This window comes from Schistocerca cancellata, chromosome 3 (assembly GCF_023864275.1).
Source record: "Schistocerca cancellata isolate TAMUIC-IGC-003103 chromosome 3, iqSchCanc2.1, whole genome shotgun sequence".
NCBI lineage: Eukaryota > Metazoa > Arthropoda > Insecta > Orthoptera > Acrididae > Schistocerca > Schistocerca cancellata.
Genome location: NC_064628.1, coordinates 248,638,498 through 248,661,673, shown reverse-complemented (window position 1 = coordinate 248,661,673; position 23,176 = coordinate 248,638,498). Strand labels below are relative to the sequence as shown.

General features: G+C 35.9%; 1 protein-coding gene across 8 annotated transcripts in view; it reads left to right on the top strand.

The window, feature by feature from the left end:
* LOC126174885 (uncharacterized) overlaps positions 1-23,176 on the top strand; it is an 85,481-nt gene that overhangs the window by 22,377 nt on the left and 39,928 nt on the right. For all 8 annotated transcript variants that reach the window (XM_049921308.1, XM_049921307.1, XM_049921306.1 and 5 more), the window contains one exon: positions 4,838-5,034. In XM_049921308.1, the coding sequence (XP_049777265.1) occupies positions 4,840-5,034 (195 nt within the window). In that variant the 5' untranslated portion in view covers positions 4,838-4,839. The remainder of the gene's footprint in view (positions 1-4,837; positions 5,035-23,176) is intronic.

The following is a 23,176-nucleotide window of genomic DNA, read 5'->3' as shown; positions in this document are numbered from 1 at the left end:
CTTTTGATTTCTCAGCTAGTCACTTCATAATATTTTAGGTAGCTTTCAGTTTGTGGTACTATGTGAGACTTGTTACACCCGATAATACTGAAATAAATGTAGGACCTTACCATAGGTATTTCAGCAGTTAACTAACACTACATTAACAGTTAGATCTCTTAGCACTGACAAGAAGCAATGTCTTCCCGAGAAGGTGTAATCCATAACTCAGTTCCCTACTACAAAACTATGAGTGATGTTGGGACCTTTCTAGGGTATTGCATTGTATTACCAGTGAGTTACTGAATGTTTTGTACCATTGTTCAACCTCTTCAGGAATCATTACAAAGCTGTAACATATTCATTTGGAATAGCAAACAGTGATAAGTTATTTATGTCTCATTCTTTTTAAGCAATTCTGTGCTTCAGTTGGATGATGTAAATGCTCATTTTTGTCATACTAGAAATGTCAGGGGTACAGGTTTGGAGCTATCCACATCTAAATATGTGGAGTGAAAATAATAGAACTTGCCCCCAATGCTCTCAGCGAAAGAAGAGATACACTTTGTCACTGAAAAGAGAATGTTTTGAACCACAGCCCAAACCTATATGTTTGGAAGGCCACTCACTGTCATTATAAGTCATTAAAGTTTTGGTTAGATCCAACAGTTCATGGGGCTAATGCTCACTATGTCAGAAGCATTCAGTATGCTACATGCTCCTACTGAGTCATACCATATGGTCAGTGTTCTATCTGTGAATGGAGATAGAACAAATAACAGAAGGTGTTAGTAATCAACATAGTTTATTCCTCTACCATTAAAGATGGGAAACTGACTTACACACAACTTCAGTGACTGGCTAAAGCTGCCATTCAGACAGTGATTAGCAAAGTCTGTGAATCACACTGGTGATCAAAGAGTCGAATAGAAGATGTTTATGTCTGGTATGCATTTGTTTCCACAAGTCACAGTCATCAAAGTACAGTGAGGGGTTAAATTCAGTATCTCCTGCGATATCCAAAGATGTATGCTAGGCCTTATCTTTTCACCTATTTGATCCTCTGTTGCTTTAACTCTCTCATTTCTCAAAGCTTTCCCATTTGTCTTCTGCTGTATTCCTTTCCCCTCTTTCAGTCAACCATTGCTTAGTGCTCCCTCTAGAACACTCAACCATCTTTGATTCTTTCAACCTATCAATATCCCATCTGTTGTGACTTGGCAAGACAGCCAAGCCACTATGATTGGTAGCCGAAAGGCACGCGTTAAGCTCACGCAGGCTGGCATGAGGTCTGGAACAGTTAAAGGGTTTGAGACTGGCAAATAAAGTACGTAGGTGATGGAATACTTAACTTTAATCCATAATTGGTGAACATCGGTCTGACGGTACATGCATCACAAGATAAATAGCAAATGATAATGGCGCCTTGCTAGGTCGTAGCAAATGACGTAGCTGAAGGCTATGCTAACTATCGTCTCGGCAAATGAGAGCGTAATTTGTCAGTGAACCATCTCTAGCAAAGTCGGCTGTACAACTGGGGCGAGTGCTAGGAAATGTCTCTCGACCTGCCGTGTGGTGGCGCTCGGTCTGCAATCACTGATAGTGGCGACACGCGGGTCCGACGTATACTAGCGGACCGCGGCCGATTTAAAGGCTACCACCTAGCAAGTGTGGTGTCTGGCGGTGACACCACACCATCTCTTTAATTTCCTACCTCTTTCTGATTTCTTCAGTTTTAAGCTACAGTTCTTAACCAGTAAAAGATCTGAGTCCACATCTACTCCTGGAAATGTCTTACAGTTTAAAATCTGGTTCTGAAATCTCTGTCTTACCCTAATGTAATCTGTCTGATACCTCCAAGTGTCTCCAGGTCCCTATTACATATACAGCCTTCTTTCATGATTTTTACACCAAGTGTTAGCACTGATTAAATTGTGCACTGTGCAAAATTCTACCTGGTGACTTCGTGTTTTTCCTTTCCCTCAGTCCAAATTAAACTACTATTTTTCCTTTTTCCACTATTGAATTCCAGTCCCCCTTCACTATTAAAATTTCCTCTCTCTTAACTATCTGAATAATTTCTTTTATCTCATCATACACTTTTTCATTCTCTTCATCATCTGCAGAGCTAGGTGGTATATAAACTTGTACTTCTGTGCAGGTGTTAGATTCATGTATACTTGGCGACAAAAATGTGATCACTATACTGCTCATAGTAGTTTACTGGTATTCCTGTTTTCTTATTTGTTATTAGATCTACACCTACACTACCCCTATTTGATTTTGTATTTAAAAACCTGTACTCACATGACCAGAAGTCTTGTTCATCCAGCCACTGACCTTCGCTAACCCCCACTATATCTGTTTTTAACATATCCATTTCCCTATTTAAATTTTCTAACCTACCTGCCCGTTTAAGGGATGTAACATTCCCACAGAACATCAGTTTTTTTTTATGATGACATCCTCCTGAGCAGATACATCAGTTTTTTTTTTATATGATGACATCCTCCTGAGCAGATCCTGTTTGGCGATCCAAAGGGGAACTGCTTCACATCCGGAATATTTTACTCAAGAGGATGCCATCATCATTTAACCATACATTAAAGCTGCTTGCCTCCAGGGAGAAAGGGCCTCCTTGATTTCAAGAATTTTATGTAAAATGATTTACTGAATTATCTGATGGAAGCAGCCCTTTAGTACTGTAACAGGAAGAGTGTGCTATTTTTCAAAGTATCTCTACTAACGTACATAACATCCTGATTTACAATGAAATGAAAAATCTAGAAGTAATTCCACGAATAACTCAATGTGAACAGATTAATGCTCATGGAAGGAGCCTGCATTATTTACCTGTAACTGTCAAGGTATAACTCAACTAGCTCTCTTTCACAAATGAGATTGACAGGACACAATATGTGAATCGATACATATTATACAAGGTGGCGCAGTGGTTAGCACACTGGACTCGCATTTGGGAGGACAACAGTTCAATCCCGCGTCCGGCGATCGTGATTTAGGTTTTCCATGATTTCCCTAAATCGCTCCAGGCAAATGCCCGGATGGTTCCTTTGAAAGGGCATTGGCAATTTCCTTTCCCCATCCTTTCGTAATCCAATGAGGCCGATGACCTTGCTCTTTGGTCTCTTCCCCCAAACAACCCAACCCAACCCAACCCAACATATTATAGAAATTTTTGTATATTCCACATCTCCTCCTAAACCACTGGACAAATTTCAATCAAAATTGGTACACATTCACTTACTATCTGTAAAGAATCACTATGGAGGTAAGAACCACCTAACTATCAAAGCGGTGGGGCCGAAAAAGAAGTATAGACCATAACACGCAAATACCCATACTTGATCCATCCAGTATTTGAGAATGAGAGCACTTAGTGACTTACAATATACTTTACATGTGATTCAAACCCACACAGAACTTTTTCTCACTGACAGCTCCTGCAAAATGATGAAGGGAAAAAGTTTTTCACTTAGGCTACTCCATTTTTTCTGTTCATGCAGTAAAACTATCTTATCAGGCATGACCTTTTAATTTATTACTTGTTTACTACTAACTGTATTCATGACACATTTTGCAGTTAGTATTCACATATATCACTACCAAAAATATGTACCTACAAAATGATGTCATTGTACGACACATAGTTCATGAGATAAGATATCATAAACACTGAGGTGCATGAAACATTGCCCATGACACATTGTCACATCATTTACGACGTTTAAATTTATTACGTTTTTGCTACCACTATATTTGCAACACATTTCATGGACAGTATACAAGTATGCCACTAAATGCACCTACCAAATTATTATTGTACAACACATAGTCCAGGCGATATTCCATCATAAACAATGATATGCGATGCATGAAAAACTGCCGCATCATGCATGATGTTTAAATTCATTACTTCATTACTATTAACCGTATTCACAACATATCTTACAGACAGTACCCACATGTGTCGCTGAATGTAGCTACCAAATCATATCATTCTGTGACACGCGTTTCAGGAGATACGATGTCAGAAACAATGAGATGTGTGAAAAACTGCTGCATCATGCGTGGTGTTTAAATTTATAGCTTCTTTGGCACTAACTCCATTCACAACACATTTCATAGACAGTATCCACTTATGCCGCTGAATGTACCTACAAAATTACATCATTGTCATTAATGATACAGGTGAACTATGTTTATAAATATGTGTAAAATATATTAAATATATGTGAACTGTATGTGATGTGCATACAAGGGCAAAGCTATGAGTAAAAAGCTCCTCTTAAGCTGCTGGACTGATTTCAATCATACTTGGAACATACTCTAATTACTATCTGGAAAGAAATACTGTGCTAGTAACAACCAGCAACTTCCTACTGGCATAGGGATGATAACATGTAGAGAGAAGAGGGTAGGAGGAGACAGAGAGAGGGGGAGGAGAAGATGGACAGAAGTAAAAGGAGCAGATGAACAGATAAAGGAAAGAGGAGGAGATGAACAGTGAGAGGGGGGAGCAGGAGATGCACTAATAGAAAGTTGGAATAAATATATACTTGGGATACACCAGATACTCAGCTAGTGAATGAAAGAACTTAACCTACTTCTGTCAGATGTGTAATTTTTATATAAAGTGTAGTTATTTACTGGTATGTACGGTTTGACTGTGAAGTTCTCAGTTGGTTGGATTTAGTTGATGTTTAAGATTGTTCCTGATTTTTTGCAGTACATCTTAAAATACAGTGACAATGTTCTAAGAATTTATTCAAAGAAAATAATTTCTAAAAAAAAGTTCAGAATGTAATGCCTTGTCTTAATTACAAATATCTTTCTGCAGATATGTCACCAAATCTACAGCTTGTGATAGACACAGATGTAGGTCTAGATGATGCACTTGCTCTTATGCTGTGCTTAGCATCAGAGGCTTGGAATGAAGCTAAAATTCATGGTGTAACATGTGTACATGGAAACACATGCCTTGAAAACGTGTGTAGCAACACACTGAAGGTGCTACATGCTGCAGGCCGCTTAGATGTGAGTCATTGGTCTCCAATACTGTTTAATTGAATAATGTGCATGTTTTTATGAACTCAGTTGCAACAATGTAAACAATATTTTAATGAATTATTTCCATGTTTTTAGACCTACCACATAAATCTGTTTACATATTAAGAAATAAATGTAAATTTAGTAATTTGCTCTGAATGGTGTTAAAAATTATGGCACCATTTTTAGAAAATTTGCAATAGCTTATGTTGCATTTGTCAGTGTGTCTGTCTTCTCTCAACATCCATTTTATCTTAATTTGATTAAATTAGGGATGTAGTATATTTGCTGATAGGTAAATGATGTGAAATAGTGTAGTTTTGCTCGCATTAGTGACAAGAACAGGAAAAACTGTGTGAGATAGATATCCTGCAGAACTGCTTGTTGTTAAAACTAAGAAATTTCCTTTAGGATGTCTACATAGGTCACAAAGTGTGATTGACTCACTAACCTATATTGCCAGTAATGTTGGTCTTAGGGATGAGATCAAAGCCTGATACAAAGGGTGTTAAATGATGCGTGTATAGATGTATGAGGGACACTGGAGCTCAGCAACATTAGTTTTTAGATATTAAGCTTAGGTTGTTGCTGAGCGGTGTCCCAGAAGTATGGAATGGGATGGTGCTCTGTAAGGTGGGTTTAAGAGTACCAGTTTGAATGTTGAACAAGGCAGAACTTGTGATAGTTTGGGAAGTGTCTCTATATAATAATTTAGGACTCTGTTGTTGGAGAGCATCAGGACTCAATGGTGTTGTCTAACTGTTTCGCTCAATTTGTAATGAGGACTTACGAATATTCCATGAGTATCTGAATGACTGTTTAGCAACAAGACCAGCTATGAACCATGAACTTTGCTTTCATTAGCTGTTGAATGGTAGAACTTTATTGTTATGATGGAGGATCAAGATAACTTTGTAAATATCCTCAAGTGCGAGAACTGTAATGGAAGACTACTGAATTTCAATGAACATATGAGGATTCAGAACTTGATTAACTGTGAATTATAGTGAATGACTTAGATGAATACATCTGCATAAGCATTTACCTTCCCTAAGTATTTTATTGAAGTGACTGCATCAGGCAGCACCCTGCTAATACTGTATTCAAATGTTACAGGATTTTTTTTCCTACTCATGTGGATTAACTTACATCTATCTACATTTAGAGCAAGCTGCCATTCATCACTCCAACTAGACATTCTACATAGTAATTTGGTATATTCCACAGTCACTCAATAGTGGCACCTTCCTGTATACCACAGGGTCATCAACAAACAGACATACAATGTTACTTACCCTGTCTGTGAGTTCATCTACGAATGTAGAGAAAAAGAGCAGTCTTATCACAATTTCCTGGGGCACTCCTTTCCTATTATCAACCTTACATGCTTATTCCATTTCATATCACTTTTCAATGTTTCATTATGTCCCCTTATTTGACTTGTTTCATCAGCACTTGTTGTCACAGCATCTTCTCCACACAGTGAATAGATAGTAATGGTGATCTGAACTTGCGTTCCAAATTAAAGTCACTGTGTGTCACCCACCATATTTCAGAATAAGACTCTATAGTCCAGTTCTTTTAAGCATTTCTGGTGGCAGCAGGGCAATGTTGACTGAAGTTCAGGGAGATAATGCTGCTGTGTACCTGAATAGCAGAGAAAAGTAATTACCAAGGTAATTGTGTTATGTACAGTACTATAAACACTATATTTAGAAGGGATGCTACTCATTTAATGTCTCAGATCTGCACTGTACTATTCATGATCCTGTGTTCTATTGTATAACCCAAACCACATTCACATCTGTTAATCATTTTCTTCTGAAATGAGGAGAGGTATGTAATGTGCAGTCATGATTTTTATCATAGCTTTTTTGGAAATTATATATTTCAGTAGAAATCTCTCGTACACTATTTTTAAAAAATTTAGTACTTTCTTGTTTGTGGTGAATTGTCCAGTGAAGTTATGCATCATTTTCATGTTCTGTAAATGCAGCCAGAAGAAAGCTTTAACATAACAAAGCTTACTGTTCACTGGATATATTCTCAAGAGCTTTCATAGTTTTTCTACAAGGATAATGTCAAAAACATCAATAAATCTAACAAGGTTCCTCTCTCAATTCAAAACAATGAGATACTCAGTTCTTTACTTTATTTATGACTCTGTAAGTTTACAGAAAACTCACCACAGCCACTAGTACTGAATAGTGGTATTGTTTAAATTCAGACATTTGCAAGAGATGCTTATGCCTACAGTCATGATCTTTTACATAAGTTTATTGGCGCATTGACAATATTATGAAAAGGATAGATTGCTACTCACCATAAAGATGACACATCGAGTTGCAGACAGGCACAACAAAAAGACTGTTACACATTGAGCTTTTGCCCAAAGCCTTCATCACAAAGGAAAAACACACACACACACACACACACACACACACACACACATTCACATGAGCCAGCACACCACTCTGCTGACCATATCAGCATCCTAATGATGTCCCTAGATTTTCACTGGCGTTTTTAATTTTTAAGATGTTTACACTTTAATCAGTGGGGTAGTTTATGAAGACTAATTTGATACTAATTATTTTCAAACACAATGAAATTTCAGCATGAGATTTTCACTCTGCAGCAGAATGTGCTCTGATATGAAACTTCCATGCAGATTAAAACTGTGTGCTGGGCCAAGACTTGAACTCTGGACCTTTGCCTTTTGCGGGTAAGTGCTCTACTAACTGAGCTACCCAAGCATTACTCACGACCCATTCCCACAGCTCCAATTCTGCCAGTACCTCATCTCCTACTTTCCAAACTTCACAGAAGCTCTTCTGCAAAATTTGTGTATTTGTAGATAGCTATGTAGTCTACCTTATCATACAGCTCTACTTTTACCGATTTACAATTTATTTTTTGTGAAATTAAGTTTTTATACCTCAGAATAAACATTCTGGCTTATAATTCAAAATATATGTATAAAAATCTGAACCTTTATTTTGATGCAACTCCTCATATACTCTCTTCAGACACATGGTTTGTTGGAATTGCTTAAAGCATTTAAAGAGTTATTAATTTTCTAAGTTCGTGTGTATTTACAAAGCTTGCATCTTGAATAATTTAAGTATTGAGGAGGCATTAGACATGCATTCTTGTATCAGTTTTCTCTTTCTCCTAATTTTTAACTATATTGGTTTAGGTTATGGATTTTGCAGCCGTGAAATGATTTCCCCAAGCCAGTAATACACCAGGTTACCTGCTCCCTTCTGCAAACCATGTTTGTATTTGGCTTCTTATTCCCATCAATAGCAGAGTCTAATTTATCATGTACTGGGTTAGCAGCCAACAGGTAATCACTGCCTTCTGTTGAGCATTCCTAGCCTTTGATTCAAACATGCCATGTCCCCTACAACTATCAAAACAGATCACATACATTGTTACCTTGGCATCTCACCACACAGTCACCATTGTGCGTTAGTGTTGTTTGTGTTCCATGTTGTTACCACAGCTTGTAGGTACATAAAAGGCATGAACAGCATCAGATGCTAGGTGATCACTGCGAACTATTAGGAGATTCCCCCTACTCATGTGAGACAGCATTATCATTACCTGATAGATTGTGAAAGGCCCTCATTGTGAATCTCCACTTGGCTGACTGGACAAATCAAGCAATATCCAGATTTGTGTGCATTCAGATCTGACAGTGGCCTGATATTGAACTGCATGGAAAAGTGGTAGCAGGCACACTTGTCATCAAGGTTGAAGTTAACTGCATCTGACCACCACAAGCACATTGTAACCCTTTCTAATCTGCACATGCCATCCAAGAATGAGTAATCGACCCCTTACAACATTAACTGTCATTGCGCACCTTTGGTCAGAGACTAGCAGCAACTGTACAAGAGAATTATCATTTCATTTAGGGGCTGCTGTTAACGCCACAACACAAATTGTTGCATTTGGAGTAGTGACATGGCCAGGAAGCATGGTCTGCTGATGAATGTCTTCGCATTGTGTTCAGCGATGAATCACTGTTCTGCACTATCCGGGAAGACCGCTGTCAGTGAGTATGGTGTGACCAGGGTAGAAGTCCCATTCTTCTATTGATTTTGAGAGGCACAGTGGTGTCACTCCTGGCATCATGGTGTGGGGAACCATTGGGTTGACTTAACGTCACAGCCAGTAGTGATTGAGGAAACTCTGACAGCATAATAGTACGTCTTAGTTGTCCCGTGTCCTCATGTATTACCTCTCATGCTATGGTATTGTAGTGGCATTTTTCAAGAGGACAGTGCTCATCCTCATATGACACATGACTGTATGATGTTGAGGTATTCTGATGGCCAGCAAGATCCCAAGATCTGTCCCCGTTAGAACATGTGTGGAATCAGCTCAGGCTTCAACGCTGTCCAAATGTCAATATTCAGAATATCAAGAACTAGTTACAACAGTCGTCAGTCAGCTTGCCGTGGGAGAAGCTACAACAGCTTTATGCCATCCTTTGCAATCGAATCAGTGCATGCATCCAGGCCAAAGGGGGGTGCATTGTCATACTGAGAAGTGAGCTCATATTGCCAAGTTCTTCGTAAATTTGACTTGATTTTGTAATCACTGAAATAGCATCATATACCAGTATCCTATCAATCATGAAGTTTACAGCATAGATGATAATACTGTTAACAGTATATTTCTTAACTCTGGTACAGAAGACATCATATACCCATATGGAATGTGCCTTTTGCATTTATATTGTTTCTGATGCTAATCTTCATTCTAAGAACTTTATTGTGGCAGTGAGGTTTTTAGTAAAAGTTGTGGTGCATCTTGCCGCATTTCTGTCATCTCGTTGCTGATTTTGTTTAAAAATGAAAGAACTATTGGTGGCTTGCCTTTTCACTATTTACTTTATGTAGGAAATCCCATACATGTACTTGTAGTTCATTTCGAATGTACCTAGTACATTACTCTGACTTGGTTCTACACAGTAGCTCTTTTTGCTTCATTTTTGTCTCTTTATGCATTAGAGGGCATGTTTCTCTCTTAATAGACCCAACAGACGTCTCACAATATCTGCACAGATGTCTGTTCTGCACTTTGTTTGTTGTAGCTGCCAGTAATGTTTCTAGTAACTTTGACATTTTGCACCCTACACAGTACAAGTAGAAAAAGTTCTGCTTTCAGCTCTTCCAGTCCACTTAACTAACATTCAGTTGGAATCAGGAAATCTAAAATCTCTACTAACATGTTCAGCTAATGAACGTCTGTATTCATATGCCTGTGACAACAGGTATGTAGACTATCTACTTATCTTGGTAGCACAAGTTTGATTAAGCATTGTTATATCTATATTAGTTTGGGCTTCAGCCCTTTTATGGCATGAATATAGTACCTCCTTCTGATTTGGCACTTGTAGATTAAATTATTATATGATTTCTTATAGCTCCATTCCTAACTCACTAATTATCCTACTGTTCCACAGCACCAGTGTATCAGTGGTATTAACTGCTACTCCACCAGTAATCTACATAGTGTAATCTTTGAGGTGTAACACTCATAAATATAATACTCAAAGGAAAAATGATTTACGCTATCCATCACACTGCCTCAGCATGTCACAGAAAGGAGTGAGATATTCAACTATAAAGATTTTGGCCACCTATCAAAGTGTAAAGAATTTAATGTGTAATGAAATTAACTTCATATACAAACAGTAGATCTTTAATTCATTTTGTCACACTACCTGTCTTACACTTGTCAGACTTGAACCATTAAGCATTAATTGCCCTTGTATATGAAATATGTTTTTAGTTCTTGAACTATAAGACCATGATATCCAGTGTTCTTGTAAAAGTGATCTGCAGATGAACTTTTGTTGGACCTACTTTAATTTTTTTCTGTGTTCTTAAGTAACTAAAATTTGATAGAATGAATGGTAAACTCTTTGCAGAGAGATATCTTCCTTAGCATTGTTATTCATAGAAAACCCACTCATATGAAATGCTTCTATGTTGTTGTTGTTGTGGTCTTCAGTCCTGAGACTGGCTTGATGCAGCTCTCTATGCTACTCTATCCTGTGCAAGCTTCTTCATCTCCCAGTACCTACTGCAACCTACATCCTTCTGAATCTGCTTAGTGTATTCATCTCTTGGTTTCCCTCTATGATTTTTACCCTCCACGCTGCCCTCCAATACTAAATAGGTGATCTCTTGATGCCTCAGAATATGTCCTACCAACTGATCCCTTCTTCTAGTCAAGTTGTGCTGCAAACTCCTCCCCAATTCTGTTCAATACCCCTCATTAGTTATGTGATCTGCCAATCTAATCTTCAGCATTCTTTTGTAGCACCACATTTCGAAAGCTTCTATTCTCTTCTTGTCCAAAGTATTTATCGTCCACGTTTCAGTTCCATACATGGCTACACTCCATACAAATACTTTCAGAAACAACTTCCTGACACTTAAATCTATACTAGATGTTAACAAATTTCTCTTCTTCAGAAATGCTTTCCTTGCCATTGGCAGTCTACATGTTATATCTTCTCTACTTTGACCATCATCAGTTATTTTGCTCCCCAAATAGCAAAACTCCTTTACTACTTTAAGTGTCTCATTTCCTAATCTAATTCCCTCTGCATCACCTGACTTAATTCCACTACAGACATGCTTCAATATATACAAAGAACACAGCTGGCAAAGTTAGCTTTGTTTATTTTTTATTTGGTATGCGTATTCCATGATCCGTACATGCGAGTGATTCACCTGGATGTGGAACGTGAATGTGCACCATTCACATAGTTGGTTCTAGTTTGTAAGCAGTTTTGATGGAGAGTTTTTTTTTCATACTGATAGTGCCTTACGTTGTACCTTCAGTTTGTGATGAACCAACCCTTAACTGAGCTACCTAAATGAAGTTAATCACTTTCAGTTGTCTTTTAATACTAACCCTCCTGACACCGATAACTGTAAATTAGTGAGTTGCCACTCTCACTGTAAAATGTTGACCCTGTGAGATGAATAATTTGTTAACTATGATACATCAAGCCCTTCTGACTACTGACTTCCTGAAGATCCAGCATATCTTCAGATGATTGGCGAACTATATTAATATGAATACTAAAAACTGCACAACAATAAATCAAATTAAATTAAAATCTCTTCTGTTCAATTACATCTCCCACAAAAATATGACAAAACACTCTGGAATGCAGTGATAACCAAAATTCCTGAAAACACTTTAATGATAGACTAACTCTAATAAGGACACGTCAGTATAAATTGAGAATGAAGCTCTTTTATTAAATCTGAAGTTGCAATATTAGAGTAATGCCGAATAGTTTTTGGGTTTGTATCTTAACCCAAGTAGTTGCTAAAACTTTACTAAGTCTCAGTAATACTCTTAGTAACTCTTTGGACTTCCTAGAAACTGGTAACATTAATAGAAAAGCACAGATCCTTCAGTCCTTTACCAAAAAGAGGTCCTACCTCCCAACTGTGAACTAACTATGTGTTCCCTTGAGAACTGTACCTTGTGTTATATTCTCAATAACCAATATGGGTTTAGGAAGGGACGAAACACTTTACAAGCTGTAAATGAACTAATCTCCAAAGTAACTAAATGCCTTGACAACAAACAAAGTGTATCTGGTATTTTTTGTGACCTCTCAAAGGCGTTTGACACAGTAAACCATAAGCTACTGCTCCAAAAATTGGGTACCTATGGCTTCCATGGAAAATCTATAAAATGGTTTTCATCTTATCTCAAAAACAGATACCAAAGGGTGGTGATACATCAAAAGGGAAAGAAAACTTGCTTGCTTAGCTGGAAAGAAATTCAAACAGGCGTGCCTCAGGGCTCGATATTAGGACCACTTCTGTTCTTATATTACATAAATGACATGCCTAGCAAAGTAAATACAGATACAATACTTTACGCAGATGACTCAACTGCTGTAGTCTGCTGCAAAAACACTGACGAATTAGTAAGGACCACGAAACAAACTCTAGAAGAACTTGAACAATGGATAAAAGATAATGCTATGAAATTAAATCTTGAAAAAACCCAAATCATGCACTTCAGGACCAAACAAACTACTGAATGTATATCACAAATAGAATATTCAGGTAAAGAACTGACCACAGTTGATTCTGTAAAATTTCTTGGGATAACTTTAAATAAAAACTTGCAATGGACCGCCCATGTGGACAGTTTACTGAAGAGATTAAAAAGTTTAGTTTATGCAGTGAGGGTACTACACAAAGTAACAGATTTAACAGTGAAGAAAACTGTATACCACGCGTATTTCATAACACGTATAAGATATGGAATAATATTTTGGGGTGCTGAAAAGACAAACCTCCTTCGAATCTTCAAACTACAAAAAAAAAAAATAATCAGAGCAATGACAGGAACCAATAGTAGACATTCATGCAAACCACTATTCAAAAGCCTGGACTTCATGACAATCCCTTCCATCTTCATATATGAAATACTTCTCTTTGAACAGAAAAACTCACATCTGTTTGAAGGAAATACATTCACACATGCCTATGAAACTAGACATAAATTGAAATACGTGCTACCTTGTCACCGACTCACAGTATATGAAAATACACCATATTACATGGCTCTGAAGATCAGAAATAAGATAAGGTCAATATTTGGTGAATCCACATTGGAGACCATTGGCACATACCTAAAAAGCAAATGTTATTATGGTCTAGAAGAATTTCTAAACGAATAAAAAGCAATGTTATAGTTTATAAGAATTTATAAATAGGAATAGGGAGTAAAGGTGCAAGTACAAATGGTATTCTTTCGAAGCCATATAGATACAAAGTATACACATTCACTTTATATTCATGTTTATATATAGAATTATATGGCGGTTTGTATCCCGTTCAGTACATCCATACTTCATATAGGTGTGTGAAGGCTATAGTAATGATTCCATGAGTTACGAAAAGATTTAAAATATAATGATGTATTTTTATTATAATAAGCAATGTATGTATGATGTATTTCCTGTAGTATATAAAATACTGTAACAACTTAGGTTAAAGACTGACGAGTCACCAATGTTCTCAATCGAATGATTGTATAAAAACATGTTATGTGACAATAAAGTATCTTATCTTATCTTATCTTATCATGCTCCATATGTTCCAATCCCCCCTTGGGCATTCAGCCCCAGCCTAACACTCATTGACTCACTGACTGGCATCACTTAGTTCCAATAACATCAACATAGAGGAATTATGGGCAAAGTTTAAGCAGATTGTAAATCATGGTCTGGAGAATCATGGGCCTAGTAAGGAATTTTTCATACGGGAGAATCGTAAAAACATACTGTCATTTGACCATCACACAGACTCCCATATGGATGATGTAGTAATAAGCATAACTGAGAGAGTTGAAAACAAATAAGCCACCAGGTCTGCATGGGATCACAATTTGGTTTTACAAAGAGTCTTCTTTTTCTTGATGCCATACACCAGTAGTGCATCGGTTGCTCACAGGTGGCGTTCCTTTGCTTCTTGAACCAGCTCTTCAGAGTTGTTGATGCCAGTTCTTGTCTTAATATCCTGTGACCATGATTGGTTCCTTCTACCTCGTGGGTCCTTTCCTTCTATTCTGCCTTCTATAATTAATTGCAGAAGTTCATATTTCTTCCCCCTCATAATGTGCCCGAGGTACGATGTCTTTCTTCTTTTAATTGCCCTCATTAGTTCTCTGTCCACCCCGGCTCTACACAGCATTTCAGCATTGCTCTCTTTCTCAATCCATGGTATTTTTAGTAATCAGCGCAAGAGCCACATTTCTGTTGCTTCTAATCTCTTTACAGAAGCTGCTTTAATTGACCAAGTTTCCGCTCCATAGAGTAGGATGAGGATAACATAGCATTGTACCACCCTTATTCTCAGGTGGAGCGGCATGTCTGTGTATATCAGCACATTTCGTAGCCTACAGAATGTTTCTTTGGCAATCCCACAGTAATTCAAAGAGTACTCTATGGAATTGGCTCCTTACTCAACTTGTAATTATTGCAAATCTCTTGCCCAGTGCAAAGTCCCAAAACAACTGAAAAAAAGTGAAAGTGATTCCTGTATAAAAAGAAGGGTAAAAGTATGGGCCTACAAAATTACAGACCAATATTCCTAACACTGGTTTGCTGCTGAATTCTTGAACATATTCCGAGTTCAAATATCATAAATTTCCTTGAAACTGAAAAGCTGATGTCCATAAATCAGCACAGTTTTAGAAAGCATCGCTCATGCGAAACTCAGCTTGCCCTTTTCTCACATGATATACTGCAAACTATTGATGAAGGGCAACAGGCAGATTCCATGCTTCCAGATTTCCAAGAAGCGTTTGACACAGTGTCCCACTGCAGACTGTAACAGAAGTATGAGCTTATGGACTAGGTTCACAGATATGTGAGTGGCTCGAAGACTTCTTAAGTCTTCGGCCAAGGATGTTGTCCTAACGAAAAGTGTTCATCAGCCACAAGGGTATCATCAGGAATGCTCCAGGGAAGTGTGATAGGACTGCTGTTGTTCTCTTTATATGTAAATGATTTGGCAGACAGGGTGGGCAGCACTCGGGAGTTGTTTACTGATGATGCTGTGGTGTACAGTAAGGTGTTGAAGTTGAGTGACTGTAGGAGGATACAAGATAACTTAGACAAAATTTCTGGTTGGTGTGATGAGTGGCAGTCTGACTCTCACCACCCTCTTGTAGCTGAAAGTTGATTTATTATTTTTTGAAGTAAGTTACTAATTTTGGCAGCTGGTCACATTTTCACTGCACTTGCCACACTGGGATAGTGACACATTGCTGCGAGAGATAGAAAAGATTGAATGTAAATAATCAGCTTTATTATTAACACTCATATTTTATTCCTCTTGTTTGTAGTAAGTTGAAAACTTGTTATTCATTCTTACTTTTGGTATACTTTTTATGATTGTCTTAGAGGATGATTCAGTTGGTATTACGATACAAAATCATGTGAACACTGGTGGACTTTCTGGTGAATACTACATATATTTTCAGTCATTTCACTTCACAGTACAAATCAGTGTAACACACACAACTTGTACTCAATCCTCACACTTCAAACTCGTACAACCAGCTGAACAAAAAACTGAGATTTACCTCTAACAATATGTAGCAAAGAAGTTACTATCATATATAGCTCTGTTTATGCAAAATCATCTTTGGGACATACATTTCATTAACAATGTTTTTTTTTTTTTTTTTTTTTACTTCAATGTGGAATCATTCATTTCATTTCATATGACCCAAGATTGGTTAGTACATTTATCTCTCAATAATCAGTTTTACTACAATTGTCCCCCAAATATTTTGATAGCATAAAATGCAAGAAAAATTTTGATATACAATAAAACTGGTTATGCCAACAAGTTTTGGAGTGTAACAAATAAATAAATATTCATTAGTTCTTCATTACATGATATACAACATTTTGATGACCTTACATCATTCAAAGGAGGTTAAGAGCAAAATTTTGCTTTACAGAGTTCTTTTCTCACAAATTTTCAAAACAGTTTCAAAGTCTGACCTTTTACCTATTCTACAGCTCTCAAATTATTACCAAATATCATATAACATATATAGGGTAAGCAAAAGATGGTACACAGAACAGTGATTTTATTGTACTGGTATGGCAGTAGAACTTGTATTTCATGAAAATGTCAGTGAGCACTGTGAGTAACCCAAAAATACTGTGATCAACGAATGTCTGTTAGTAACACTACACAAAAACATTTTCTTTTTTGTCCTTTATATACCAACATTTATAACTCTGTCTTCAATAAGTGAAATATCATTGATTGGTAATGCCCTATAACCAAAAGCATAGTCCATATAGAGCTATTTGAAATTGTTGTTTGAAGTGCTTTAAAGAGACTATAGCAAAATACTTTAGATCACAGAACAAAATTAATGTACTTTGTTAGAAGATACCCCTTTTGCTCATAACACCAATGAAACATTTCTGTAACAATGTTTTACAATCTCTTACTTCCAAATTCAACTTTCATACAGAATGTTGAACTCTCAGCATATAAAAATAAGCTACAACAAAAATTTATTTTTTGTATCTCTTTGCGAGAACTTTTTTTTTTCCTTTCATGACATGGCACCTGTTCTGTTGGAACACTTCATCCACAGAAGTTATGGTGACATAAAATAGGACAGAGCCTGGACAGAAAAGAGTAAAAAAACGTGAAGAGTACAGTGGAAACAGAAGCCAGATAGAAAAGAGTTAGAATAGAGTGTACCAGAAATTAATAATGGATACATGTAGCTAGGAAAGGCACCACTAGCCAAGTGGTGTGCCTACCAAAGTCAGCAGACCCCCTACCTTTTCCATGTGCAAGATTATCAATTTTATTACTCACTTTGTTCTTTAGTTTCTCATTGTTACAAACATTTTGAATTCATTAGTTTTCATGTCACATTTATAAAAAATATTAGCCAAATTTATGTCAAAAATGTCAATTACACTGAAATTTACTTTAAAGTGATGTCACTGTTATATTTAAAGTTCTTCTATTATGTCTACATAAAGTACACTGATTCAGTGGGGCAATGTGAGAGTTCAAAACATGTACAAAATAATATTAAACAAAAAAATTATCTATCATAGTAAACACAAGTGAATTATAATTAGTACAAGAAACTGCAGTTATTTTGTGAGAAGTGGTGTGGTGATATCCACACACCTTCCCAAACTAGTACACAAGAAATGTCCAAATTTCACCAGATGACAAATAATTCTAGACAGCAAAAAGAAATGCTCTAATGATCATTTTTTAGATTACAGAGCTTTTTTTTTTTTACTAAAATTAACATGGAAATGACGTAAGTACTAATTCATTATATACCATAAAGAAAGTCCTATTAAGAAATGAATAAGTGCTTAGGAATTGATTGAGACTTGTACTTAAAGCTTCAAATTTTCAAATGATTATTTAGTTAAAATATTACTCTAAATATTGACAAATAACACTGCAAAGAAAAGCTAATTACTGCTTATGAAAGAACATAACAAAATACAAATCATGATTTATTTAGAACCAGTAGAAAAGCAACACAGTGCAAGCAAAAATAATAAGTTACCACACTTAAATTGTTTGCACAAAAATATATGAAAAACTGTAACCACATAGTTCATTACATGTGGTAGCAAATATTTTGTTTGTGCAACATCCCATTCCTTCTCCGTAGTTTTCTTTACTTTTTTGTTTGTGTGGCTTCAGTGAGATAACATTTCTTAGCCCAAGAAGCGTTTTAGATTTAGGATAAATCAACCAGTAGGCATTGGGGCGCGGGTTCTCTGTGACCTCAAATCAACCAATATAGGAATCGAAAAACTTATTTGATTCAGATGTTGACATTTTAGATTTCTAATGTGATTTAAGTATAACATAGTCTCTAATGTTTAACTGTGATTCTTGACCTTATTATCAAGCCTTGTCTTTCATATCTCTCCCTGCTTTTTCGTGGTTTCTCTCACAACTGCTTCACATTCTTGAGCAGATATGACACTACATGGTGGATAATCTAGTAATTCAGAGATAAGATCTGCTGGTTTATTGTGAAACTTAACTTGAAAAGGTGAAGTCCTGTGGAACTGTGTTGCAAACTATTCATTACATCTTCAAAATCACTGATATATTATACCATGTATGGTGTTTATGGCTACAATATGTGCAATATAGATGATTAATTTCATGCCTCTATCTCTCTGCTGGATGTGATGAAGGATTATAAACTGAAATTAATATGCATCTAATACCAGATTTTTCTATGAATGACTTCCATCATTTTGATACAAACTGTTATCCATTGTTTGACGAGATTACTTTAGGTTTTCCTGCATTTTTGAAGTAATCTTTTTCGCTTTTGGCAAAAATCTTCTTACTTGTAGCTTTTTTGACATGATATAATTTTGTATATTTGGAGAAAACATCATCAAAAACAAAAATATAACAATAACCATTTTTGCTATGTTCCATAGTTGCACCTATAATTCATACTCCAATCACAGGTAATTCTATGTAGTCTTGGTTATGTTATGTAGTCCTGGTTAAGTCTTATTTTTTTGCTTAAGGATTGAAACACTCCTGAAATTTGGCTGCCTGTGTCAACAAGACGCCTGCCTTCCCATAATCCTATTCTGACCTTAATTAATGGACAACAGACATTATTACATTTATCAGTCTGAACATCCTCACATGACAGGTCATCTTGTATCTCTTCAAAACTAAAACTTCCAAAATAATTGTTGTTCTTACCATTTTCATTGCCTTGGCACACTTTCATTAAATTAAAGCAGACATTCTTATCACTGTCACTGAGAATTTTATCAGTCCATATACACTTACCTGTTTGACTTAGATCAGCACTGTAGTACTTGTCTTTAAGCTGTTTTACAACAATATATTTAATTTTATGCCACCAGTCAGGATATAAAGTTAAACATAGATTTTTTTATCAAGATTCTAAAGCTTTCATCTTTCTCAGTAGCATCACCATTTAACCACACATTATATAAAAAAATTTCATTCTAATTCATAACTTTAAGCAGCTTACTGTCACTGTCATACCTGGTAACTGAATTAATATGATCATCTGTACATGCCTCCTTACTAGTAAATAAATAAATAAATAAATAAATAAGCAAGAGTTTTTTTGACTGTGATACTGTCATTAATGTCACTTAATCCCTTAACAGTTTCCTTGGGTGCCTCTACAGCATAATAGCCACTACTACACATTTCCTTACTAATACCTAATGCCTCCAACTCTTCCTTAAAACAAACAATGTAATTTTCTTCTTCATTACTATACTCACCATCACTTACCTTCAATTGATTATATTCAATAATACCACAAACAACTTCAATGTCACCACACAAATTACCAGCATCACAATCCCCTACTTCATTGCTGTTAAACCTACTTCATTGCTGTTAAAATACCCATTATCATGTAATTTGCTATTCATTAATACAATATTCACTTTTTTCTTCCCTGGTTGGTGTATTAGTTTCTGAATTCCAAAATCCTTACAAAAATCACTACCTTCAGCATTTAACAAATGACGAGTCTCTAACTAGTTATAGAATTCTAATAAATCAATTTCTTCTGTATCTTTCTTTCCAATTTCTGTATGCACACTGACCTTATTTTCATATTTTACCTTGCCTAGTGAACAAACTTCTTCCTCAGCAGATATCATATTAACAGGATAGTACACATCTTTAAGATAACTACTGATTTCTTCACTAGGATGTTTTTCTTATGAATTACTACACCACCCTGTTTCCTTGTTTTGTTGTTATCATCTATATTCCAATTTCTGTTCTAACTATTGCTATGTTGCTCTCAACAATACAGATTTTTACCATTTACTCTATTACATTCCTTCTGATGATAATTGTTACCATTGTAATTATTATGTTCCTTCCTGTTGTGATTATTACTATGCAAATTTCAGTTACTACCTCTTTCAAAATGTGTGTGTCTGTTGTAATTGTATTTCCCTGTTTTTGTTTCCCAAAACACTATCTAATTTATCTTCATATTTCAAAAACTTGTCTGTTGTGTCATTTGGCCCATAGATTAGATCCAACTGTATCTCAGCTGATAACCTCATTTTTAAAGCAACAGTCTGGGTCAGTTCATCAAAAGGTTTGCTCAGATGAGCTAATTTTTTTAGTTGAGTTTTGCAAAACTGTTTCATACTAATACGTCCTGCCATATAGTTTGGTCCATTGAGCAATTCACTTTTTATTCTGGTTTGTTCAATTTCTGACTAAAATTCATTTAAAAATCCTTTCTCAAAATCTGCATAGGTTGTGTCATCATTTATATACTGATTAGCCCATCTTAATGCTTCACCTCCAGAAACTTCTTTAAAAACTTGACTTTCATAATATCAGTCTTATTAGACACAAAATTCTCTCTGCAAAGCAGCAGAAAATCTGCAGGATCTTCACCAGAAAAGTTTTTCATTGGAATGTTGCAGAACATTGTACCAATATCAATTTCTATTAACTGCATCATTAGACAATTCTTCAGCTTTTTTACACAAAACAGAAATACTACTTTCTAGAGTACTGGTTTTGTTGTAACTTAATTTCACTTTTTTTCAATTTGCTGTCTACTGTCCTCACCTGGCAAGTGCCAGTTTGGTGTTAACATTAGTTTCCAAATTCAAAATTCAACTATTTACATTTTTGTCCACTGAACTTATTTCCTCATGCTTTTGAAAGCAGCTTTTTTTCCTAACTTAAGTGATCTCATCTTTGATATTTTTGACTTCTGTGTTAAATTAAGTTCAATTCCTTTCATTTTAGATTCCACAGTCTCTACTCGGCCTTCTAACCTCTCAATTTTTCGATTGATATTGTTTTTGTACAATGAAACACTTCACCAAAAAGAAAAAAATAAAGAAAATATTTCCAGTACTTAACTTCGATGTTTCAGGTCGACGTTGTTAATTACTCACATCACTTTTTATTTTTCATCCTTTTCATCTTCTTGTTTACAAACTCATTTTTGCTGGTGTTGGTGCTGTTTTGTAGCTGTGGTTCATATCTGGCTGATTCTTCACATAAAATTTTCACAATTTTTTTTTTAATCTGCAACAAGAAAAATAGTCCAACACAGTATTCACAGTTCACTTTCAAAAAATCCCGAATAATGCCACCATATTCTGACCATCACCCCCCTCCTGTAGCCAAAATTTGATTTATTAATTTTTGAAGTAAGTTACTAATTTAGGTGGCTGGTCACATTTTCACAGACTTGCCACACTGAGATAGTGACACATTGCAGTGAGAGATAGCAAAAGTCGAATTTAAATAACCAGTTTTATTACTAATACTCATCTTTTATTCCTCTTCTTTGTTGTAAGTTGAAGGTTTGTTATCCATTCTTGCTTTTTGTATACTCTTTATGATTGTTTAGAGGATGATTGGGTTGCTACTATGAAATCATGTGAACCCTAATGGACTTTCTTGTAAATAATGTGTATATTTTGAATCATTTCACTTCACAAAAAAGATAAATATAACACACACAACTTGTGCTCCATCCTTGCACTTCAAACTCATACAACCAACCGAACAAATAACAAAGATTTACCTATAACAACTTACAGCATAGAACTTAATATCATATATTGAACTATTAATGCAAAATCATTTGTGGGACATACATTTCATTTAAAAAATACAAATAATTGTTTCTCTTTTTTGGGAAGTTCATAATTATCATTGTAATTACATCAAGTGTTTATGTTAAGTTGACATTTAAAAATGTTTGCATAGTTATGTAGTAGTGGATTTTTTTTTTTTTTTTTTTTTTTTTTTTTTCTTCACTTCAATATGGAATCATTCATTTCATAAGGTGCAAAAATATCAGTTAGTACATTTATCTCACCATAACCAGTTTTATTGCAGCAGCTGAGTCTAGATGTAAAAAATGTGTTAATACAGATAAGTAGAAGAAAAAACCCATAATGTTTAGATACAGCATTTGTAGTGTCCTGCTTGACACAGTCACAACATTTAAATCTCTGGGCATAATGTTGTGAAGCGATATGAAATGGAATGAGTATGTGAGGATTGTGGTAGGGAAGGCAAATGGTTAACTTTGATTTATCGGGAGAATTTTAGAAAAGTGTGGATCATTTGTAAGGGAGACCACATATAGGATTCTAGTGTGACCTATTATTGAGTATTGCTTAAGTGTTTGGGATCAGCAACAGGTCAGATCAAAGGAAGAGATTGGAGCAAGTCAGCTGCTGATAGATTTGTTACTAGTAGATTCAGACAACATGCAAGTGTTACAGAGTTGCTTCGGGAACTCAAATGGGAATCCCCGGAGGGAAGGTGATGTTCTTCTTGAGGAATGCTATGGAGGAAATTTAGAGAACTGAAATTTGAAGCTGACTGCAGAATGATTCTGCTGCCACTAACATGCACTGCACATGAGGATCACAAAGATAAGATACGAGAAAGTAGGGCTCATATAGAGGCAGGTAGACTGTCATTTTTCCTTCACTCTGTTTTTGAATGGAACAGGCAAGGAAATGACT